General features: G+C 44.5%; 1 protein-coding gene across 5 annotated transcripts in view; it reads left to right on the top strand.

The window, feature by feature from the left end:
• RMND5A (required for meiotic nuclear division 5 homolog A) overlaps positions 1-25,047 on the top strand; it is a 51,254-nt gene extending 26,207 nt beyond the window's left edge. The window contains exons 3-10 of one of the 5 annotated variants that reach the window (XM_040993570.1): positions 3,426-3,560; positions 5,127-5,227; positions 14,767-14,933; positions 15,678-15,843; positions 17,405-17,507; positions 19,424-19,578; positions 20,579-20,666; positions 21,531-25,047. In XM_040993570.1, the coding sequence (XP_040849504.1) occupies positions 3,426-3,560; positions 5,127-5,227; positions 14,767-14,933; positions 15,678-15,843; positions 17,405-17,507; positions 19,424-19,578; positions 20,579-20,642 (891 nt within the window). In that variant the 3' untranslated portion in view covers positions 20,643-20,666; positions 21,531-25,047. Of the gene's footprint in view, positions 1-3,425; positions 3,561-5,126; positions 5,228-14,766; positions 14,934-15,677; positions 15,844-17,404; positions 17,508-19,423; positions 19,579-20,578; positions 21,499-21,530 lie in introns of those variants that run through there. The other 4 variants (XM_040993569.1, XM_040993568.1, XM_040993571.1 and 1 more) reach the window with 4 other exon arrangements.

The raw sequence follows: 25,047 nt of genomic DNA, 5'->3' as shown, positions 1-25,047 counted from the left end.
TGCCTCAGGGAGTTTGAACTAGAGAGTTAGAATGAAAGAACGGAATTTCTTAGCATGAATTTCTCATTCCTGCTCATTTTCTAAGAATAGAAAGTAAGTAACCGAGTTTAAATATAGAGAACCTGACCGTTAAGGTTGTTGGATTTTCTTAACTCATATATACATGTAATACTTCCTAAACCTTAAAGAAAGAAAGGGAAAGACACTGGTAAAAAAGAAGAAACTTTGTAGCAAAGTCTTTGGAAATTGTTCAAATATTAGACAATTTAAAAAGCTTTCTAGGTGAACAACATTTGCTTTTGTTAGGTATATTAGGGAAAGTATTCGGGGAATACTTTTATTTTTATTTATTTATTTTTTGAATACTTTTATTTTGATCTGAACAGATACTGTCTAGTATGGCAACTATTAAAAGTTCTACCAGTTCTATTCTACCAGGTCAAATAATCTGTTTTAGTGGTTTTGTTTTTGGTTTTTTCGGGGGACCTGACCAGCACGTCTTCCAAAGTTGTTTCATTTCTTTGCTTAGGACAATGCCGGATGAATTTGCTGGGCTTTGAAGGTTTAGTTTGGATTGGACTTGATAGATTAGTGAGGAAATTTGTATTAGTCTCGGTGATTCTGGCTTACGGGTTGTACTTAGAGGCAGATCCCAGGGTTTGTAATCAATTCTGTCATCTTCGGGTACCCTTGCCTTTAGTCATCTCTGTGGTCTTTAGGCTCGAAAATACCCCATCAGTTGCTTTTAGGACCTCTGCTCAAGTCCAGAAAGGAAAAATGTCAGTGTTTTGTCACTGACAGCCTAAGGATAGAAAAGCTTGTTCAGAAGTGTGGATGAAGTGTTAGGAAATTAGCTGTCAACAGGCAGAACCTAATAGCAGCAGTGGTGGCTCTCCTGAGCCAGGCAGCAGTCTCTGGGGTCTGTGCCTGGCTGCTTCAGCCCCCTTCAGTGCTTGGTGCTAACCCCATTTTTATAAATTCTAGGCCAAGAAAGATGTCTGCAAAAGGAAGGTGGCTGAGCTGAAAACTGACAGCAGTCTTGGCATTTGTGTCTTGACCGGTGGTTCCAAATGTTAGTACGTGTGTTACCAACTAACAGTAGAGGAGACAGGTGCTTGTGGGGAAGCAGTGTGCTTCTTCAGGGGGTACTCCCCAGCGCGGTGCTAACTGGGAATAGTAGTGGTTCACAGTTGCTCTTGTGGGTTACTTACCCCGCTGCTGCCCCCCACCCCCACCTTTGTAAGTGCCATAAAGTAATTCAGTTGTCATTTCAGTTAAATAAAAAATCTTGGCTAAGTTTGTGTGCTTTACAGAAAGGTATAAAAGGCTTATTAGAGGGTAGTGCCTTTGAAGGGTAAGGGTGAGTTAAAGAACTGGATAGGAAACGCTTTTCAGGTTATTGAGGAGATTTGCCCATAATGTTGTTTCAGGTTCCCTTCTATCACTTTACCAGAAAAACCTATCCGTTTTAGAGCATATCAGCCAGCAATAAATACCATTTTCCTTCATGTGAGAGTGTCTTTATTCCATCATCATTCCTGAGGGGTGTTTTGCCTGGGTATAGAGTTCCTTTGGAGTACTGGATGAATGTTTGGCCCCTCCTTTCTGGCCTCTGAGGTGTGTGAGAATTCTACAACTGTTTGAATTATAGTTTCCATAAAAGTAACCCCTCGGCTGCTTGCTTGGCTCTCTGTAAAGGTTTATTTCTATTGGAAAGGTAGATTTACAGAGAGGAGGAGACGGAAAGATCTTCATCTACTGGTTTGCTCCCAAAGTGGCCACAGTGGCCACAGGTGAGCTGATCTGAAACCAGGAACTAGGAGCTTCTGGGTCTCCCATGTGGGTGCAGGGTCCCAAAGCTTTGGGTCATCCTGGGCTGTTTTCCCAGGCCTCATACAAGGAGCTGGACAGGAAGTAGGGCAGCTGGGATATGAACTGGTGCCCATATGTGATCCTGGCACATGCAGGCGAAGATTTAGCTGCTGGGCCACTGTGCTGGACCCATCAAATTTTTTCCGTACCAGTCTTTATCCTCTTTTGTGGTCCTCTGAGAATGTAAATCTTAGGTTTTGTTACTTTACCATAGTCCCTGAGACTGTCATTACATCTTTTTTCTGCTCAAATTGCTGTGTATCTTGATTGATGTTTTTATACTAACACTTAGATTCTGTTGTCTGTACAATCATTTTTAATTGATTGATTATCTTTCCTTTCTTTGCTAAATTTCTTCCAAGAGTGTTAGAATGTTTTTATAATGATTACTCTGAATCTTTTGATTGTACATTGGTGTCTGTTGATTATTTTTTTTCCTCCAGTTTTTTTTTTTCGTTACTTTGTATGTGAAATAATTTTGCATATGTTCTAGATGTTCCCTGGATCTTCTTTAAAGTCTATGGAGAATGCTGGTTTTTTTTGTTTTAGTGTATTCTACCTAGTTAGCTTCAGGCCACAAGTTCTGACCAGTCTTCCCTGGATTGAGGTTCATGTTTAATTTCTTTTTTTTTTTAAGATTTATTTATTTTTATTAGAAAGGCAGATATGCAGAGAGGAGGAGAGACAGAGAGGAAGGTCTTCCGTCTGATGGTTCACTCCCCAAGTGGGCGCAGCGGCTGGAGCTGAGCCTATCCAAAGCCCGGAGCCAGGAGCTTCTTCTGGGTCTCCCATGGGTGCAGGATCCTAAGGCTTTGGGCCATCCTCGACTGCCTTCCCAGGTCACAAGCAGGAAGCTGGCTGGGAAGCAGGGCCGCTAGGATTGGAACTGACGACCATATGGGATCCTGGGCATGCAAAGGCGAGGACTTTAACCACTACGCTATCGCACCAGGCCCAGTTCATGTTTAATTTCAAAACCATTGTAGTTCTGCAAGTTTTTTCTGTGTTGCAACCATTCTGGATTTTAGGAACTGGATCTGTCCCCTAGTCAAGTCCGTAATAAACTGTTTAGAAACAGAAACATGCAGGCATACACAGATCATGACAAACCCAGGAGGTGGGCACCCTTTCGGCGGCCTGCATGTCCCTGTGGCCCCAGGTTCCGAGGGGTAGTTGTTTGAATGCATGGTGGGTTATTTATGGAAACGTGTGTTCTCCCTGTTCCAGACCGTGTCAGCCCCAGTGTGCTTTTACAGTCGTACTAGATACCCCTTTATTGCTGCAGTATTCCTAGGGCCAACATGTTGTCTCAATTCAGTTGAACCAAAGAAATTTGTATTAAATCTATGTGTTTTTCCACATTATTCTCCAAAAATATGCCTATTTACGCTTTCAGCAAGAGTGACAGGTTTTAGAAATGGACCATGAGAATTTTCCGTCCTGAGAGCCAATAGGGGGCAGGGCTGCTTCCTGGGAGTGTCTCAGAGTGAAGTGAACAGTCTTTGTGTTTGGCCAGATGCAAATCATTTATTCATGTATTTTTTTCTCCCCAGAATTTTGATTCTGACATCAGCAGTGTGGGAATCGATGGCTGCTGGCAGGCGGACAGCCAGAGGCTTCTCAACGAGGTGATGGTGGAGCACTTCTTTCGGCAAGGCATGTTGGACGTAGCTGAGGAGCTCTGCCAGGTAAGAGTGAGGGCACCGGGAGGATCTGGGGAAGAAACAGCTCTGGAGTGCGTATGGTTTGTGCAGTGAGGTTTTAACTGCTAGCCACAGGCAGATTGTTAATATCTTAATCACCAGAGATGACCTTGATTTTTTAAGTAAAAAAAAAAAAAAAAAATGCAGTCCCAGAACTTGTCCAAGTTGTTCTTTTCTTACTTTTGACTGACAGACTTGATCCCAGGTCACGAATCAAGGTCATCATTGCTTCCTTCTGTCCTTTGTGTGGGTGAAGGGAGGTTAGGATAGTGAAGAAGAGGAAGGGGACAAAAGCGGTAATATTTCCCCTTCTGATCCAGTGCAGCTAAGAGTGTTTTGTTGATCAACCAAATTTTAACCTGAAAATGTGCTTCCGGTGAGCAGCATTTTTTTTTTTTTTTTAATTTCTACACGACATGAGCTTAGAGATCTCAGGTTACAATACCTTTCAGTCAGAACAGAGAAGCTACTGTGTATTGAACTTTACTGTATTTTTTTCCTTCTCACACACCCTCATAAGGTGAAAATGATCATTCCCATTTTACAGATTCTAAGGCTTAGAGAAATAACTTGTCCAAGTCCATGCAGGTTCGTCCATCTGTGTGTTTCTAACCTCTGCACTTCATTTGCTATTATTTTTTTGTTTGCAAAAATGAAGGACTAAAAGGATTAAATAATTTAGGGCCAGCCTGTAAACTGAACCTCTAATCTAAATCTTTCCTGTTTTGTATTTTTTAAGTATTTATTTGAGAGGCGGAGAGCTAGACAAAGATAGAGGAGAGAACTCCTATCCACTGCTTTCCTTTTATACTAGGTCTGCAGTGGCCAGAGGAAGTGAAGTTGGGAGCTGGGACCTAGTCTAGGTCTCCTGCCCCAGTGGGTAACAGGAACCCAGCAACTTGAGTTAGCATCACTGCTTCGCAGAGTCCACACTGTTAGCAGGAAGCTGGGAGTGAACTGCTAGGCAAAGTGCCTGCTGCAGTCTTTTCTATCTTAAAAAGATTCAGAAAGACCTTTACCTTATTATTCACATAAATTTCCTCTTACTGGGGATTTATTTTTGTTTTTTATTAATGAAGACCCAAGATAATGGGGCTTAAACAAAAATAAAGCTTCCTTTTCTTATGTCGACATAGGTCGTGTGGTGTTCCTGGCATGTGTGGCAGCTCTGCCTCATGGAGCTGCCTGTGGTACTGCTCTCACAGTGCCCTGTCCTTATGGTCCAGACTAGCAGCCAGAGCTCCGGCTGCACCTTTCATCCCAGGCAGGAATACAAGCACGTGTTAGTATTTCACTGGCTGGTCTTACATCTCACAAAGCCACACGTACCCCAGTTTCGTGTGCCAGCTGAAATTTGGGAACTACTACAGAACAGGGCTAAATGACTTTGGGTCAGGCATCAGTCGGCCACAGAGATGTGTTGGAAGGAAACTATCTTTAATGGTCTGTCCCATATTTTACTGTTAATATACATCTATCACCATTTATTTACTCTGATATTTACTAACCAAATTCTGTTTTGTGTTTTTCTCTCTCACTCCCCTCCCACAGGAATCTGGTCTTTCTGTAGACCCAAGTCAGAAAGAACCATTTGTGGAGTTAAATCGAATATTAGAAGCATTAAAAGTCAGAGTTCTGAGACCTGCTCTGGAGTGAGTTACTAAGTTTTTTGTTGTTGTGTTGTTGGTTGGTTTTTTGGTTTTTGTTGTTTTATTTGTGGATACTGTGAGGGGGGCTCTCTGGGAAAGGACTTAATTGAAAATACATTTGAGTTTTAGATTCATCTGACCTGGGGTGAGCTTAAGAGCAGTCAAGGGAGGAAAGTATCTTTTAGCCAAGTGGAGGGGTAGATGGGGTTGCAGTGTGAGAAAATGGAGCTGATTTCACTTATCAATTGTTCTGAATTCCCATGAAAGAATAGAGTTTGCTGTATCAGGCTAACCTCTCCCCCACTTGATGTGTGGACTAGCCGTACAGCTTAAAGCACTACTGTTCAGGCGGTGCCTGTTTGATATTTGAGCTTCCATGGTGTGCGGTTCTGTGCTAGCCTTCTAAGAAATGCTTGCATTGTTTCTTGGGACTAAGCAGTGAGCTTGAAGAGAGTAAATACTATTACGAAGTTTCTCTGGTCTTACTGTGGATTTTGGTTCTCTGTGGACTTTTTACTGCCCTTAGTGCCTTGAGATCGCTGAATAGCACGCTAGAGCAGGGTCAGCAAATTCTCGTAAAGTACCAAATAGTAAATATTCTATCATTTGCAGGTGGCATGAAATCTTGGCCACATAGAAATCAGTGATCTTACAGTAAAGAAATTCATTCAACTTTATATGACCCCGTGTTTGCATATTGGGCCAGAAAATCCTTGTGTCATATTCACCCCTCTGCCCCCGCCACGCCACCATCATTAACACCTGTTAAACCCACAGAGTTAACTTTCTACAGAATGTAAATTTGGAAAGTTAAATCAACGTTGCCATTAACTTGAATTTTTCCCAATTCCTGCCTATTACTGGTGATAGGTAGATCCATGTGGAAAGCTGAACATATAGTTGTAACAAGAGGAGGGTGTTCTAGAAGGTGTTTACTGTTTTCACTCTGGTATACCATGACTGACTGAATGATGGAAACAGCCCTGCAGAGCTGTTGGGCAGGTCAGAGGTCATGAGCAGAGTTGTGTTGTTTTTTTACTAAATGTCCTTGATTGTCTCCATTCTTTCAGTTCTAAGGCATCCTTTAGTAGCCAGCCTTCTCTTAAGTGTCTGCTATTAAAACCTTAATATGGGGCCCTGCGCGGTAGCCTAGTGGCTAAAGTCCTCACCTTGCACACACCGGTGTTGGGGTTCAGAAAAATCGAGTAAGGCATCAAGGCAAGTGAAATCATTTTAACCTCTAGTCTAGGGGCAACCTCTTGCCATGAACAAGAAAAGCACTTTGAACAAAGCAAATGGGGGTTTTTATAGCAATTATCTATGAGAGAATCAATAGCTACATGATGTTGGGTAAACATAATGAGGGGTTATTTTGTGACAGAGCAGGAAGCAGATGAAAAATTTCCAGTGTTTAAGATTCTGATCCAGTTACTTCAGTTAAGATTTGTAGTTCAAAAGCTCAGGACTCCAATCTTATCACATCAATGTAGACAATAAAACAGCATGCCTTGAAGGCAACTTTTTCCTGGAATTCTAAGAACTCCAAAATCATTCCTATCTCCTGATCACTTCCTGTATTTCAGGTGTGTGTGTGTGAGGGGGGAGGATGGTTCTCGTGACAGGATGCAGGTGTTTCTTAGGAGATTCCAGTGGTCCAGGAATACATTCCCTTTGATAATTTTTTTGGGGGGGGGGTAAGACTATTATTTCCATATTGTTTCCTTCATATATCTGAGGTAGAGGGGGATATTGAGGGAGAAGCCCCACCCGGTTTCCCACCCACCCCAAGTTCCGCATGTGGGGCATGCTCCAAGATACTCGTTGAAGTGGTTTCAATAGGTCACCAGTTTTGAAATTGCTGCCAATCTTGCCTCTCCAAACATGATGAGGTTGTTGAAAGATCCATTAATTGACATTGTCCATCATAGCGTCTCTATTTGCCCGGTATTTTGTTGCCAACCAATAGCTGAGGTGGTTGACTAACTTGTTCCATCTTCTGTCCCTTCATGGTTAGGGTTCTGAGTCTGGCATTTCAATTGGGGAGATCACCAAAGAAACTTCGTCTGAGGTGTTCCCAGGCCAGATACTCGTATGCACCAGCAAGCACAGGGCCCAGCACAGTCCATCACCCGGTCAGCTGGTAGTTGCAATTGCTGGGTTGGTTCTGTTTTCAGCCCCGCCTTCTACTGGAACCAGTGGGTGTTGCAGTCCAGCCTGGTTCTGCACAGCACATACTTGGTCTTCACCGAAACCAGTGGGAGCTGCATCCTGATGAGAGCGGCCCACAATAACCCCCACCAGGCCCACCCCCTACCCTGGTTTGCCAATATGTGTGGCCCACCCGCTGCTGAGAGGCACAGGAAGTGTAACCTCCCAGGCCCAAGGTCGCGCCCCACCCCAATCCCGTAGGCTGCCGGTGGGCCTGCCTAGCCTGACTCCAGAGACCGCCCCCCCCCCCACCCCACCCCAGTCAGTGTACTCACCCCGAAGGAAGCAGCCCTGGAGCCCCGGCAGGCCCAAGCCTGGCTCACCATGTGCCCATGATGGAGGGCGTATGAGATCCAGGCATGAGACGCCCTGTCCCGGGACCCACCCGCTGCCGAGAGAGTCCCTTTGATAATTAATCCTATCACGCTGGGATCCCATATGGGCACCAGTTCTAATCCCAGAGGCCCCACTTCCCATCCAGCTCCCTGCTTGTGCCCTGGGGAAGCAATAGAGGACAGCCCAAAGCCTTGGGACCCTGCACCCGCCTGGGAGACCCAGAAGAAGCCCCTGGCTTCAGATTGGCTCTGCTCTGGCTGTTGCAGCCACTTGGAAATTGACTCATTAGATGGAAGATCTTCCTCTCTGTCTCTCTTCTTTGTACTGCCTTCCCAATAAAAGTAAATCTTAAAAAACAAAACAAAAACAAAAACCTTAATATGAAGCCTCCATAGTTGAGTCAAGATTAAGAATCTCAATGGATAATACCTGAACAGTTATATGAAATCAGAAGGTGGGCCCAGTGCCTTGGCATAGTGGTTAAGACCCTCACCTTGCACGCGCCAGGATCCAATAAGGGTACCGGTTCTAATCCCAGCGGCCCCACTTCCGATCCAGCTCCCTGCCTGTGGCCTAGGAAGGCAGTCTTCCTTTCTGTCTCTCCTCTTTGTATATCTACCTTTCCAGTGAAGATAAAATAAATCTTTAAAAGGAAAAATAAATAAATAAATAAAATCAGAAGATAAAAAAGAAGAACATGCAGTCAGAAGTGGATCTTCCCACCCTGGCCTCCCAGTTTATGTACTCTGAGTTTATGTGCTTGTGTGTCCTTCCAATGAAATTCATACATGAGCAAGTTTATAGTATTAATTATGTATATGCTTTATGCACAAATTGTTTCACATTATACATACAATTTTGCTTTTTTTTCTTAAACGTTTGCTATCTTTTTAAAAAGATTTATTTATGTTTTTTATCTATTTATTTGAAAGTCAGAGCTATAGTGACCGAGAGAGACAGGTCTCCCATTTGCTGGTTCACTCCCCAGATGGCTGCAGCAGAAAGAAGCAAGAAACTTAGGGGCCCACACACTTGAACCATCTTCTCTGCTTTTCCCAGCCATTAGGGAGCTGCATCTGAAGTGGAGCAGCTGGGACACATCTGGGTTACCAGTGCTGCTGGAAGTGGCTTTACCCACCACACCACAACACCAGTCCTAGCATCTTGCTTGTTTCAGCTAAAAATGTTTGAATATTTATGGATTACAGAACAAATGGAACCATCTCAGTTTTGTTGGTGGCTGCTTAGTGTTCTGTTTTAGGTATTATATTCTGGAGTGACATTTGTGTGCACCAGCCAGTACACATAGCAGTGGATGCCATTGCTTGGTCATTTCCACCCTTGTCCTCTCTCTCTCAAAAACTGACAGAGGCTGAGGGCTCACTCAGCCAGGCATGCCTGCAGCCTAAGATTTTGCATGTGCCAGCAGGGAGAGGTTAATACTATTTAGTCCAGCCCAAGTCTCTCATGGGCGGGTGCCTTGGCCTGAGCCATACATGTATTCCTGTTTCTCCCCTCTAAACTACTCTGTCTCAGCTCCCCCACCCACCTACCTGCAAGTGCCTAGACCATGGAAGACCCCAGAAATCATTCCTTCCTTGTCAAACGTTCCCTCAGCTGCTTCTACTCTAATACGTTCCCAGACCCCCTTCTTTGGGCAATTTGCAGCATCCCATCCCCTGCCTACCACCTGGGGACCCAGGTAGTATGTCCCAGCCCAGAGTTCTCTACCTTTCTCACCATTAAAGGATAAAGAAAGAAAGAAAGAACAAGCAACTATATTAGTATACTGGTATAGTTAATGCAAGCTTGGCATTTACCAGGTCCACAATGCCCACCAACTACTGGCTGCTTTTTTCCCAGTGGTGTAACACTTGTCTGGGTACAAGGCAACCTAAGCGGTTGCCTAAGCTGAGGAGATTATAGAGTTCTTCACAGGAGAAATGCGAAATAGGTTTTCTTAGCTCAGGCCCTAGAGGGTTTCAGATTGGAGAGCCCGTGAACAGAATCCAGAGGCTACTGCAAGATGGCAGGATTGGCTGGGCATGGGAAGGAACCCCACAGCAGCTGCTGGTGGTGGTGTGTGGTCAGTGGTCCTTCGTCTTGTGCTTAGGCGGGCTGGGAAGATTGCCGGATCAATAAATAAAATACCATCTGTAAGCAGAAAAGGAAAAGGGAGGCAGCCAGCAGAGGTGCCTGATGGTGGAGCCTCAGCTCTCATGGCAGCGTGGGTGGCAAGGATGAGGCAGTTTGTAGCATGCATCTTGTTCTCAGTTGTGGCTTCCTGTGAGTGGGCAGTCTTCCTGGTCTCCTAGGATAGCAGAGGACACAGGCTCTGAGAGAGGAGCTCATGGCAGGAGCATTCCAGGCTTGTATAACTAGATGTTTCCCTTAGAATTCCCATCCTGCAACCCCCAGCTGCCTGCCTTTCTGCCTTTCGGCTTTCATTCCTAAAAAATGGAACAGGAGAGAGTTGATACATTAACTCTTCCTGTGTGCGAAGTCTTGCGAAGAAGATGTACCATTATTAAAAGAAGCTAACTGAAATGGAAAATAGTGCTCAATGAGGAGGGTACAGAAAAAGATGGCTCGGTGGAACAGGCCAGAAAAGATATATTTGAGTGACGGCACCATTTTTTCCTGTCTCCTACCCTGGTTAAAGTGAAAGTATGCAGGAACTCCCAAGATGTGTAGATGTGTCTCGGAAATCAGAATAGCCTTTATTAGAATTCAGATCTCCTGACTGGTGGGGCTGGGCCTGCCTGGAGTTAGGAGGCCAGAACTTAACCTGGGTCTCTCCCGCCTGGGTTGAGCTGGTTGAACTGTCACCTGCAGTCTCCCCTGCTGTGCCAGATGCTGAACGCATCTTCAGGAAATAGCCCGTGAGGACCAAAGACACACTAGCACTGTGATGAGTCAGCTGGTGGTAGATCCAGTGATGGACCCAACCCAGGTGAGAAACTGTCAGTTGAATATGCTTCAAATGACATTTGGGGCTGGCATTGTGCTGCTGGTGATGCTGCCACCTGCTACATATGGGGGTGTGCTGGTTCCAGCTCCCTGCCGATACACCTGCAAAAGAAGAAGTTCTTGACCCAAGTACTTTGGGGCCATGCCACCTGTGAGGGAGACCCATATGGAGTTCCAGGGCCCTGGCTTCAGTTTGGCCCAACCCCCAGTGATTCAGTGGCTGGAAGATTACTTTGCCTCTTTTTCTGTAATTCTGCCTGATTAATAGATGGATAGACAGATAAATAAATGTCTGTCAAATTAAATGGTAGCCAACCTCTAAGCCAAAGGTATAGTTTCTTTTTTTTGGCTGGCTTTAATTTTTTGTAGTGTTTGCTATTCTCTGAATGTGGGAAATAATTTATTGATTCATATTACCAATGTCCTGCCAAGTCCAAACCTGTACAGTAAGTCTTGTGACTCATTGTTCCTAAATTTCAGATTTATTCCAAGAGGCAATTAAAAAAAAGAGATGAAAGTCCCTAAAGGAGACTGGTTTTTAAAAGTACTTATTCCTGTAAAAGTACAGTCAGGGATGGTAATGGAGTGTGCAGTAGGATCTGAAAGGGCATTACCTGCACAGTTTTGCTGGAACTAGACACCCACCCAGATTGGCATAGCTGCAGGAGAGAGTAATACTCCTGCTGTCCATTGTTCTGGGGGAGAGCAGCTGACTGTGGAGGTGAAATTTAGCTTTCATTGTGCTTGAATAAAGATAGGAAAATTTTGAATATGAAGCTCACATTGTGCCAAGTCTTTTCAGAGGCCTCAGAATTAGGATGATTAATGCTTCTGTTGGGTAAGTGTGAGATATATCTAACTTAGTCGCTTCATAAGAAATATGTTTGGGGTCTCTTCATTAGGGGATTGTGGTAGCAATAAATTGAGGTAACTTTGACATTGGTGATCTGCTGGCCCCACCACCGCCCCTCTACAGTGTTTCTTTACATAAGGAATGGTCCCAATGGTAACATGTTCTTGTGGCCCACATTGAGATTGGGGAGTGGGCTTTTTTTTTTTTTTTTTTACAGAAACAAATAATTTAGTTAACTTGTTGGTTGATAAAGTACATTGTGCTTGTGTATGTGTATGTATTTTAAGCTGAAAATCAGGCATGTGGCACAGCAGGTTCAGCTGCCATGTGTGTCGGGCTGCCAGTTTGGATCCCAGCTTTTCTGCTTCTAGTCTGGCTGCCATCTGCATTCTGACAGATGATGGCTTACATATTTGGGTCCCTGCCACCTCCATTGCCAATCCAGATGGAGTCTGGGCTCCTAGCTTCAGCTTGGTTCAGCATTTGGGGCATGGACAGTGGATGGAGATTTCTGTCTCCCCCGTCCCCACCTTTCAAGTGCATGAAAATAATCCCCCCCCCCAAAAAAAATCTGAAGTTTTCTGCTAGAAATGCCAGTATCCAGAATATAGCACTGTATCAAGAATTCATGTAATGAAGGCATACAGTTATGAGGTGGTCATAAGATAGTTTAACAAGATTGATGGTCTTACTAGGAGGCAAGACAAAATGAGTTTTATAAATAAAAACCTGTATTTAATCTGCACAGCAAACTGGCCTTGTTCAGAAAGTATAAATGTGGATTCCTGGGTTGGCATTATGAGTGTGAGGAAGAGATTCCAACAGACAAGGTTTCATGTTAACACCAAAGTGTGCCAAAAAATGTGTAGGGTTAAAATTGGTAGTGCTGGGCCCAGCGCAGTGGCCTAAGTGGCTAAAATCCTCACCTTACATGCGCTGGGATCCCATATAGGTGCTAGGTCGTGTCCTGGCTGCTCCAGTTCCCTGCTTGTGGCCTAGGAAAGCAGTCAAGGATGGGCCAGAGCCTTGGACCCTGCACTTACATGGAAGAGCTGGAGGAGGCTTCTAACTCTTGACTTTGAATCAGCTCAGCTCTGGCTATTGTAGCCACTTAGGGAATGAACCAGTGGTTGGAAGGTCATTCTGTCCTCTCTGTGAATCTCTGACTTCCCAATAAAATAAATGAATGTATTTTTTTTTAATTGGGAGTGTCATCCTTAGTTTAGACAGTTTGCTAAGGAAGATTAAAAATCCTTTTGCCTTGTGAGATTTTACTTTTGATATTTAAAAGTTACATGAAGGAAAGTTTATTACAGATTTGAAATACTTAAAGAATTTTGAAAACTTGGATTATATGGGTTTGAATATTGTTGCTTTTGCATTAAGCTGGAAGCTACTGTTCATTATAGGAAACTTGGGGCCTGGAAGGCAGCCTGGAACACTGAGAGATCAGGATAGCGGGTGCTGCCATGCAGCAGGATTTTGTCATTGGCACCTGCCAGTGGGTCATCCACCTGCTGCTGGCCTGATGCCCTGATGCCCTGATGCCCCATTCTAATTAGTCAGAGCCCATCCCATAGTAGCTGGTAACTGAGGCTTGGAATCTAACTTTTCCTGAGAACATTCCTGTTGGAATTTCTGGTGTCAGTATATATATATACACTATATACAGTACATGTATACACACACACACACCCCTCACGGTTTCTCCTTCTCCCTGCTCCTTTTAACACTGTATCATGGACATTTTCCGATGAAAATGTGATAATGTTTTTCCTTTGTAAATGGCCTGCTTGAGGACTTTTTTTTCTTCCAGTTGGCCCTTGTCTTTTATTCACATGTGTAGCTATTCTCTCTATAGCACCCTTTTTGACTTACAGACACCTCCTGTCAGGAATGGAGAAAAGAAAAAGCTCACCACCCATCCAGGGTCATTAGTAGAAAAACAGAATCATTCTTTTATGGGTTGTCATTAGAAACTTCTGGCTAAGTGGTCTGAAATGCAGCCTTTGGAGTGAAAAGATATCTTGAGACTGCAGACGGCACAGCTCTGCTGGCGCCACCGGCCAGTGTGGGGCGTGGGTGAGGGATGGCTGCTGAAAGTGCTGGCTCCTGTGGACAGGCCTCACCACATTAGCTCTAGTGGTTGCCAAAGCTCCAAAACTAACCTAAATTTAAGTAAATGTTTCCAAAATCAGATGATCAATATTAGATCAGATGATGAATATTTTTAAAAAATCACTTTAAGATCAAGGAAACTTCAGTGGCCTGACTCTCAGAGGTGCATCCTTCAGCAAGTCGAGAGACTGAATTTGTGCAAGTGGAGTCCTATGGGGAAGTATAGGAGCCAGGAGAAGCAGCTTTGTGAGGTGCAAGCCCCATGGGCTGGTCTACTATGAACAACTTGAGGTGCTTCACTCCTGATGTTTGGGGAGTTCCTCAGATCCCATTGACCCTTGGTGAGTTGGGTGAGCATGGGAATGATTTGATTGTAGCACCAGCAGGTGTGCCTGTTGCTTTGGTGTTCAAATGTTGTGGTAATAGTCCCAGCTCTAGGTGGGTTATCCATGCTGTGCCATGCTGGGTTGGGCCCAAGTTTCTATAAGTCAGTTTTGATTCTTCAAAACTGGAGATTGTTGCCTTCCTCATTAGCATTATGTGGGCACAGTAAGATATACCATGTAATATTTGCATAATCTAATTAAACTGAAAGTACCATGAGAGGAAATATCTGTGCCTACTCCTTTAAATCCCAGAGTAGCACAAGATCTTACAGCTATTAACAGTAGCTCAGAAATAAATGACTCCCCTTCAGAATCTTTGACTGAATAGTTTCTGGTTGAACAGGAAAGAAACAGGTTCCAGGCAATGTGTTTGTGACTAATGGCTCACACCACTCCAAAGTGCATCCTTGTGCACGCTGAATCCACAGTGTGACACACCCCAAGGATGTGGTTGTATTCTGACTTGGCATTGATTCTTTGCTTTATCAGCTGAAGGTTTTCTTCAGGTGGAGTTGTGGTGTAGCTTGGCTAACGGGTTGATGCTACCACAGACTTCCACAAGATGGCAGGCCAAACCTCTTGTTCGTGTCAGTAAGATTTTGTTTGAATGTACCTGTCTTATTCTCTTGATTATTGTTACGAATCTTTTTCTGCTTTTTTTGTTTTTGTAGGTGGGCAGTATCAAACCGTGAAATGCTCATAGCCCAAAACAGCTCCTTGGAGTTCAAGCTGCACCGACTCTACTTCATTAGCTTGTTAATGGGTGGAACTACAAATCAGCGAGAGGCGCTGCAATATGCCAAGAACTTCCAGCCATTTGCCCTAAATCATCAAAAAGGTGAGTCTGCAGCCCATTGGTAATAGGACTGTATGGCCACCACTGAAGTGAAACAGCCCAACACATATTTGCTAATAAAGCAGATGTAGATGAAAATTAGTCACCAAAAACCCTGATTACCCCCGTAACAAAGTCAAACACTAAAGCTCCATGAGAGCTAGTGGCAGTGTGAAAGCACGGCCTGGAGTAATACTGAGTACATGCGGTGTGCCCAGTGATGACATCATCATTATACCTCCAGATAGTGCTGATTAATGCTGTGCTGCATGTAAGAAGTTACACAGTCAGTGCTTGCTCTTTCTTCATGATGTATTTTTAAATTTAAAGGTGAGGGAACTAATGTTACACTTAAACCAAATTAAGGATCAGAATATTTCAAGATTTTCTAATTTTAGTTTAGATTGCGTTACAGAGATCTCCTATTCACTAATTTACTCCCCCAATGCACACACCAACTGGGGTTGAGCTGGGCCCAAATCAGGAGCCTGGAACTCAATCCAGGTCTCCCATGTGAGTGGCAGAGACCCAACAACTTGGGCTGCTTGCTGCCTCCATTCACAAGAAGCTGGACTCTAACCTGGGCACTCTGTTACAAGATATGGGTGTGACACCTTACACTGTACATCGAACACCTGTGTCACAGACCGGAATTTCAGGACACTGAGGCTGTCTCAGTTGTGCGGGCGTTCAGTCTGTTAACTGCAAGCAAATGTTCATGTGCAACTATTCACACCTTTTGTTCAGACATTCAGGTTTTAATGGGAAGCCTTGTGTACCTGAGACAAGGGATAGAGAACTCACCTTACGTTCACCTGCTCGATGCAAACCAGTGGGCTGACATCTGTGACATCTTCACGCGGGACGCCTGTGCCCTCCTAGGGCTGTCTGTGGAGTCCCCACTCAGTGTCAGGTACGGAAGAGAGCCCTGTCTGTTACTGACCTGTGTACTGCCCAGTTGGCTCTTCTTGTCTTGATGTTTAAAGCTTAGGGAACTTTTTTCTTTCTGGAGAAAGAGCGCTTTTGATTTTCCTGGAGACTGAGAGTTGGCAATGACTTGGTTTTAGGGCAGCAATTGCTTAAGTCTGTTCTGTGACCCTGGAGGTCCCAGAGCCTTTGCCATCATATTGGCGCTGCACAGATGGTACATCTGTCCTACAGCTCTGGGGGACAGACTCAGAATTGGGGATGTACATCTAGGGAATATATTAGGATCAGACACCATGGGGGAATGAAAGTGAAAGGACTGGACCAAGAGAAAAGTCAGTCATGACAGAAGCACGAAGAAATCTGACTGTGAGCGGCCTGCGGGGCTGTCCCACATTGGTCAGTGGGACTGAACTTTCATGTCTTCTTGTGGGGCAGTTACTGCCTGAGACCTCGGACAGGTGGCTCTCACTGCCCGAGACAGTCCTGAAGAGGGACTCGGCTGAGCAAGGACTGCAACACTTGAGCTCTGAAAGTTGGGTGCTTCTTCCTGGAAAGGCTGCAGGGCCAAGGATGCCACTCGTGACCCACAGACAGAGCCCAGCAACTCTGGCTTGTTTGACAGATACAAACACCAGTTGTTTCTGCACTAACTTAAGGTGGTGCATGAAATTCTCTAAAAGCTTCTTAGTTTCTCACTTTTTCACTTTGGACTGTGGGTGGTGTCTAGGTGCAACCCACACTTTGACTGCTGTAGTAAGCCTTTGGTGGAAGAGTCTTCTAGGAAAGATGAGCAAGTGTATTGGCAACTAGGCGAGGGTGTTGGTGTTGCTGAGTGAAGAAATCAGTGCGAGACGCTTTCTACCCCGCAGGTCCGATGCCGGAACCGCCATGCACAGCAGAGCACTGGTCCTCTTTTCTGCTCTTGCCTTTCTCCTTGCAAATGGGTATCCTTGGAACGAGCAATTCTGTCTTTCAACACTGGATCCCAAAGCACCAGTTTTTATGTTTAGAGTATAATGTTTTGAACTGTTGCATCTTTAATTACCATTTGCAGGGTCCCAAAGCTTTGGGCCGTCCTCTACTGCTTTCCCAGACCACAAGCAGGGAGCTAGATGGGAAGAGGGGTTGCCAGGATTAGAACTGGTACCATATGGGATCCTAGGTGTGTGTGCAAGGCGAGGATTTTAACCACTACACTATCGCGCCAGACCCACCATTTGTATTTCTAAAGCTGCATTTGGTGAGGTTTATTTAGTAAGCTTTAATGGTTCTTGGTTTTTTGTTTGTTTGTTTGTTTGTTTTTTTAAACAGGGGTTGCTTTATCAGCTCACTACCAGGAGTGTGCTGTGGGCTTGGGAAAGGGGGCGGGAGAGCCGCTTGCTTCTCTTATAGTGGGAACGACTAGATGTGATTGCAGCTAGCAGAAGGCTCTGCCCTGTGCGGTGGCCAGAACCTGCGGTGTGGGGCATCTGGAGGAGTGGACGTCTCTGGCCATGCTGCCTGACACCAGCCTGGCACTGACACTTCCTCTGTTGCTCTCCCAGTTTCTCAGCAGGTTGTGTGGCGCTGCCAGCTTTAATTAACATCAAAGCTGTGATTGAACAGAGGCAGTGCACTGGCGTTTGGAACCAGAAAGACGAATTACCTGTGAGTTCTGTTTCCGATTGCTTCTTTATCTCTCCTCTCATTATAAGAAGTAACGATGTGAAGGGTTGATGAATAACCAGGAAACACTGTTGTAGTTCTCTGACAGGAACAAGAAACAGAACAGCTGATGTTTTGTTTTGGAGGTGCTGGAGAGTGTTCTTAAAAGTTTGACAGGAAGTCAGCTATGTCACTGTTAAAATTCAGGCCTCTCTAACACCTACAGTCTTCGGTGGACCTCCAGTGCTGTGTGTCTACTGCAATCATATTTTGCTTTGTTTCAAGAGTTATTTATTTGAAAGGCAGAGTTAGAGAGAGGAAAGGAAAGCTCTTCCATCTGCTGGTTTACTCCCCTAACGGCCCTAACAGCTAGTGATGCCCCAGGGTGATATCAGAAGCCTAGAAGTCCATCCAGGCCTTCCACATTGGTGACAGGCCCAAAGCACTTGGACAGTCCTCCGCTGCTTTTCCCAGGCCTTTGGCAGGGAGCTGGAACAGAAGTAGAGCTTCTGGGGACATAAATCAGTACCCATATCAGTGGAAATTTCAGGTGGCAGATTAACATGCTGAACCTTGATGTTGGCCCCTGCTCCCATGGTTTTAAGCAGTGGTGCAGCCACTTGCTTCTCCAAGTACTAGTTTGCTCATCTCTGCCTTATGGACCCACCCTTGCCTTTCTGCTGCTGATGAGATAACCTAGGCCCGCTTAGAATCATTTGGGACACAGGGTGGCTTTTCACATGGTATGAAGTGCCAAGGCCATTCTGTGTGTGCCCTACCAGGTCACTGACAGCATGCCCTTAAAGGTTCCTGTCCGGAATTACCATCCCTGTCACAGTTGTGTCACAGGTGCTAAAGGACTACACTAAGCATCTTGTTGCTTATTATTTTTGTTTCTCCTCTGCCACACCTGTGCTCCGGTTTATCTGTAGTCACCTGGTGTGCCGGCTGGTATCCCTGTTAGTTGGTGGCCCTAGCCACTCCTCTAGATCTGTTTACGAAGAAAGGCGCAGGTGCCTTTGCAGTCCCTAGTATGATCAGGACGCAGGCAGCATCCCTGTTCCCTGCTGGTAACCCCCACAAGTGAAAGGAGTGTGAAGCAGGTGCTCGGCCCTTGGCGGGATCCAGTGCCACATGGTAGGAAGTTTTGCCCTTGGGCCCCAGAACAGGGGAAACAAGAATCTGCTGATAGCCTGTGGGTTGGCCGGGTTAAGCAGTTGAAATGGGCAATCAAGCTGTCTTGTCAGGTTTGTTCTGTGACATTATTGGCCTTCTTGCAAGAGCCTGGGTTATTGGACCCTTATGCCTGTAGCCATTTTGGTTTGAAGACGGGAAACAAAACTACCATTTGTGGAGCTCTTGTCTCTGCCCTGTTGGAGGATTTCATGATAGGTCAAAGCGTGGAGGAACAGCTGGTCCCAGGGCCGTGGGCTGTGATGTGGAGATTGTGCTAGGTCCCACTGAACCCTGCCACAAGCCCAGGGCAGGTGGTTCCTCTGGACATAGGGAACTGGGATCCAGAGTTCACACAGAAAGATGTAAACCATGCTTAGTCTGCCCAGGAAGGAGTTTCTACACTGAATATTTTTACCGAGCCCAAATGTGCTATAAAGTGGCTTCTGGTGCTTCATGTGGGTATCTTGACAATGTTTATGTTCTGGAACACCACTCTGAGACCTTTGAAGCTGAAACACATCAGAGGTGCGTTTGAAAAGTAACACTACTTAAAAAAAAAAAAAAAAAGGCGGTGCTTTGCATAGTCCTGAAGGTTGCGTTCCCTCTAGGAGTCGCCCTTTCAGTGAGTCCGAGGGAGCTGTCAGCGTTCTGCAGAGGAGCAGCTCCATGTGCCACACGTGCAGGAACCCAGGTGGCATTTCCGGAAATGTAACATGAGCCCTTTTTTAACTTTCTTTGCACAGATTGAAGTGGACCTTGGTAAAAAATGCTGGTATCACTCTATATTTGCCTGCCCCATTCTTCGTCAGCAAACGACAGATAACAATCCACCCATGAAGCTGGTCTGTGGTCATATCATATCAAGAGATGCCCTGAATAAAATGTTTAATGGGAGCAAGTAAGTGCCTGACATTCTGGATGTTGGTAAATTTTTTTTTTCTGGTGGGTGGAGGGGATCTGTTGGGAAAATAAGAAGTAAATAGATTTCATGACTATTCAGTTAGCAAGATGAGTGGTGTCTGATCTTCCTTCAGTCTCTGTGTAGCTTGTTCCTGGATATGTGATTATATTTAGAAATATGAATCTTTGAGCTTTTGGGGAATATGATGCATCCTCCTGCTCTTTTTTAAAGTTATAGTGGCTTGGTGTATGCCATATCCTGTTGTATGCTTTGTGTTTTCCATCCCACTTGATGTTACATCTGGGAGATCTTTTTATATGCTGCTCCCCCCCACCACCACCCCCTTTTTTTTTTTTTAAATTGTTGAGTCTGCCATATGGGAATATGATTATTTAGCCAGTTCCCTGTTGAGGAGTGTTTAGCTTGTTACTATAAACATTGCTAAAGTGATTTACCTGATTCCGAGGGTGTCTGTGTTTGTAATTTTTTACTCCTAATGCAGATTGGTGGAGACTAGAGACCGGCCAGGAGGTCAGGGGCAGGGCTCATGCATCACCGAGAGGCATATGAGCTGTTGTCAGTGTGGGTTGGGTGGCTGACATCTGATTTTCTGCACTTGAGCAGATTATGTGAACAGTGCTTTGGAAAACCATTTTGAGCTAGGTACGGCCTCCGCCTTTGGAGAAGAGAAACTGGATTTGCTTCTGAGACCTCAAAAGCAGTTTTCAGAAAAATTGTTTTCATTTTGTTAATGAAAGAACAAGAGCCTTGGCTCTTGGGCTGTGTTTTCATGACCCTTCAAAGCTTAGTGGCCCTATTATGGGAAAGGCATTATGAATTTTCAGAGGCGATCCATGCGCACACACTGTATGGCTGTGTGTATGGGTGAACATGCATCTGATTGTTAGCAAAATTCTTCAGCTAGAAAACTGAATGTTCTGTTCTGATCCTGGTGTTTGATTCAGTTTCTTTCTTTTTTTTTTTTTTTTCTCTGTAGATTAAAATGTCCATATTGCCCAATGGAACAAAGTCCAGGAGATGCCAAACAGATATTTTTCTGAAGAAATAATTTTAGTTTGCAATTTGTAAGTGAAATTGAGTTGTGGGTGCATTTCGGAAGAGAACTGTTCCATTTAATGCCGTGAACCAAGGACTCCATGTGGATATAAGCTAATGTTCCCAAGTTGTTGCCAGCATGGTAGTGTGCACACACTGAGGGAGTGCTCCCGACAGATGTTATCATAGGGCTTTATTATTCTTGGTCTTCATTTCTGATCAAGTAAATACACCAGCAGTTGTCATTCAATGCAGGTTTTTGTACTTAATTATATGGTGATTTTTTTTTTTTTTTTTTTTTTTTTTTTTACTTTTTAAGAGCAGAAACAGAAATTGACCTTCCTGGCATGTGTGGAATCTTTCCCCCAGCTTTACTTTGGTCATTCTCTCGACAGTTGTGAACCTTGAGAGAGTTTGTGGAAATGTTTTATTTACTGAGATGTAAACTTAAATGAAAACTCTTCTGAAAATGGTAGAGAAATTGAATTGTGGGTCTAAAACTAGTTTGCATTTTTGTTTTTGTTTTTGCTTAAGGAAGAAAGCTGTGATAGATTCCAAATTTGCTTTTTGATGTTTTCTTCTGCTCCAGCTCTCACCACGAAGCCATCACACCTGCAGTTGAGCTCTGCTCGTAGCCCCACGGGCTGCCTGTTCACACAATTCCATCATGGATTTAACAGGCTGGTGTGAGAAGTCTTCCACTACTGCTAAGTGGAAGGAGTGTTACTGGTTTTTGGTGTGGTTCTTGTATTTTGTTTTGTTTGGGGTTTTTGTGTTTGGTTTTATTATTATTATTTGCTTTTATTGCCAAGAGGTGCTTGTTTTAAAAGTGGTGTTCAATAAAATGAAAATCTTGAGTTAGAAGTGTTCCTAAGTTGATATGTGCTCTCTAGGTCTTGGTAGCCCTATCCTCTGAAATCTGCCTTCAGGACCTGGCTGTCTCTTGCAACTTCGCCTGTCATTGCAGACACAGTGTTTTGTGTGTGTGGACTAATGTGCACCAGCATCAAGCATTGTGTATCTGGAAGGGAAGAAGCATGTTCCAGTCCTAAAGTGCAGTCACCTAACCCATCACTATTGAAGTCCTTCAAGTTAGAAGCTAGCAGAATTTCTGTAGCACGGGATCTGATTGCCATTTTCATTTCTGAATAGTTTCCTGTCCAGTGCCTCTCTTCTGTGACATGGATCATCTCATTGACTGAACGCCTGTGTAGTGCTCTTGTGGATACAGATAATGGACTTTTTCTCTTGTGAGGGATCTTCATTTAATCCACTGTCCAGAAATAGCTGTGTGTACCACCAGTCCTCCTCTGGATGCTATGCTAACACAGAAAAGACCACCTCTATGGAGAGAATTCTGACTTAACCCCATGGTTACTTTGTTATGAAAGAATGTTACATGGAAACCACCAAATATTCTGCAGCTTTATTTCATCTGCCATGGAGCTGAACCATCCAGACCAAGATACTTTGATGAGAAAATGGAATAAGCAGAAAACACAGATGCAAAGAGGAATGTGACACTTCTCATTCTAAACCACAGATGGGTTTATTTTTAGGGAGGGGGTCAGTGAGCTAGGTGCTCGATTGATGGACCATTGGCAGCGTTTGCAGTGATCCCTGAGCCTGGCTGGCTACCCCTGAGGGTTTCCCTGTGAGAGCTGGAGTTGGTTTGTGAGGGAAGTGAGGACGGCAGGGGAGTGCTGCTTGGCAGCCATGGGGAGGCAGCCCTCCACGGGGTTGTGATGAGCCTGGCTCAGAGAACCGGCTTTGTCCTTGCCTCATTCTGGCTCTTTTCTGTCACCTGTTTGCTTTTCACCATTGGAACCCTCTGAATAGGCACTGAAGGAGGAAAGCTGAGACAGGCTCCTAGACTGCTTAGAGAGTTCCAGGCCACACTCTGGGTCACAGGTGTAAACTGGCTTACTATATAGATTTATGTTTTCATTAAACCTTTGGAAGTATCTTTTTGAAACAAAAGTTTTTCTTCCTTGGGTCAAATGGAGCTTTATTTGCAACTCATTCTCATTTTCCGCCTCAAGACACCTATGTAACACTTGTTAGGTGTCTCCAATGTTTGAATGATACACATGCTCTGAGACGGGGGCAGATCACTGGCAGGCATTCACTTGACAACAGTTGGAGCTTGTGCCACTCTAAGGACAAAAGCCAGAATTCTGCTGTGTCCCCTGCCCAGCAATGGGAGCCCTATTGACAGTCTTCTGTGCAACTCATGAAATCTTGAAAAGGATGCGCTCTTCCTAAAGTTTCTGTCTCCAGGACTTGCTGCGAAAGGTCCTGTCAAGTCCACAGGGCGGGGGGGGAAGGCCAACATGTGACACCCTCTTGATCTGACGATTGTAATGTGAAAATTGTGCTGTATACCCTCTAAGTACATGGACTTAAAATCTATTGGAGACTAAATGTGCAGGGGAGGTGAATTTGAAGAGAGGCCAGGCTTTAACAAAGATGGCACAGGGTAACATTTTGCTTTCTGCTTAGAAACACCTTAACAGACGGTGGGGCTCCCAGCCAGCTAGGCGTCTTAGGCACAGGAAGATGCTGGAAACTCCTGGGAGCTCTGCCTCTTCTTGTAGGAGACAGTGGTAGAGATGTGATTAATGATAAATACATGCTGGGAAGAGTTTCCACTTATCAATACTGGACAAAATTCATAGGGGACTATGCTAAACCCATGAGGTCTCTCTCTCCAATCTTTAGATTGTGACCTAGCCAGAGCTACTGTGTTGTCAGGTACAGTCTTTAGACTTCTAGGGTTGTCCTCCTTCCATCTTTTCTTCTTTTTAGGAGTGATGATCCACAGATTCCATTTCTGTTTTATCGGTGATTAATTATATGAGACTTTAAAATTAAATATTCATAAATGAACGGGTATTGATGTCTCTTAATGTAGAAACTTTCTAAGAGACACCTCATATGCATAGGGTGTGTATTATGTGTGTGTGTGCCCGTGCGTGCGCATTTAACCACAACTATGGAAGTTTATGAAGTCGATCTTTTGTTGTGAATTTTCTGTAGCAGCTAAAACCCACACCAGGTTCTGTGGGCAGTGAGGATCCTTGTTTTTCTCTTCAGTGATCCCAGAGGTTTCACAGGTTGAGTTCAGTGTTTTTTTATGCCGCAAGCAGCTATTTCATTGTGATCAAGCAGCTATTTCATCAGTGATGACAGCCTTTGGGACCGTGGGTATTGCAAAAAAAAAAAAAAACAAGAGCTCTTCGTTATTCGCACAAGACAAGCTGCTGATAGAATACGTTTAGCCTCTGGTTTTCCAGTTTGACCTCTGATAAAGTGGACTGACAGCCAAGCTGGCCAATCTGCTGGTCAGCCGACTCAGGTTATTTTCAGGGAAGGTATGGAGGCATGGTTTGGTTAGTTTTATCCCTAGGGAAGTATAAGGTAAAGACACAAACCAAATACCTTTTGTTAGCTATGTGTACATTACCTTGGGTAACACTAGAATGCTGTGGTCCCAACAGGGTGTTACTGGTGAGGGACACTGGGAGGTTTGGAATTGTGTAGGCCTGTCCTACAATGGCAGGTTTCATGTGGTACTCTAGTGTTCACTATAAGCAGGTACAAACTTCATGAACTTTTCTGACCGAACTCTAATTGAATAGATACCAAAAAATAGCATGACAAGTGTGTTTTAATAGCAGACGAGGCGTTCATTTTAGGGTGGATTTTCCACGCTTGACTTGACTTCAAGACATGGCAAGAGCCACAAAATTCTGTTTATCAAGACATTCGCACCACAGTTAGAAACCGTGGTGGACACACACTTCAATGACTTGCAAAGAGGCACAAGCAGCTGGAACTGGTTTCCACCACACACCCTGTTTCACACTGTGGGTGAGGACCTGCACTCCCGTGTTTTCCGCCATCAATTAACCATCTCCAGCGAGGCTGGAGTTTTCACTAGGAGTTAGTGCCTGATTGGGGGGGGGGGGGGGGGGGAGGGGGGGGGGGGGGGGGGGCAACAGGAGAAGGAAGCAGGAGTGAGTATGCCTGTCTGAAGTTCACCATGACCCCCACCTGTCTTGCAGAGAACAGGTGTCTGCCGTGTTTTGCCCTAACTGCCGTGTGCATGTATTTTCCCCTAATCCATGTTTTCTACACTCACACTAAAAGGATTCATCCAATCATCTGGTTCAGATGGCTCAGGATTGTATTTCTTTGGCTTACCCTGTGCTCTTGGGTTTGATAGTATTTCTATAATTATGTAACAAGAATAGTGTTGCACTGTAATCTATCATATAGAGCTATATGTATGGAAATTTTGATCAGCTTTTTTTTTTAAGAAATGTATCCTGTTTGCAAAGGCACAATAAAGTTGCATCTTATAGACTATAGGCAATAAAGCTAACAATAAACCTTATTTAACACAAA

This window comes from Ochotona curzoniae, unplaced genomic scaffold, assembly GCF_017591425.1.
Source record: "Ochotona curzoniae isolate NIBS_2020 unplaced genomic scaffold, NIBS_Ocur_1.0 contig_883, whole genome shotgun sequence".
Taxonomy (NCBI): domain Eukaryota; kingdom Metazoa; phylum Chordata; class Mammalia; order Lagomorpha; family Ochotonidae; genus Ochotona; species Ochotona curzoniae.
Note: the sequence above shows the minus strand (reverse complement) of the source record. Positions and strands in the feature narration are given on the sequence as shown.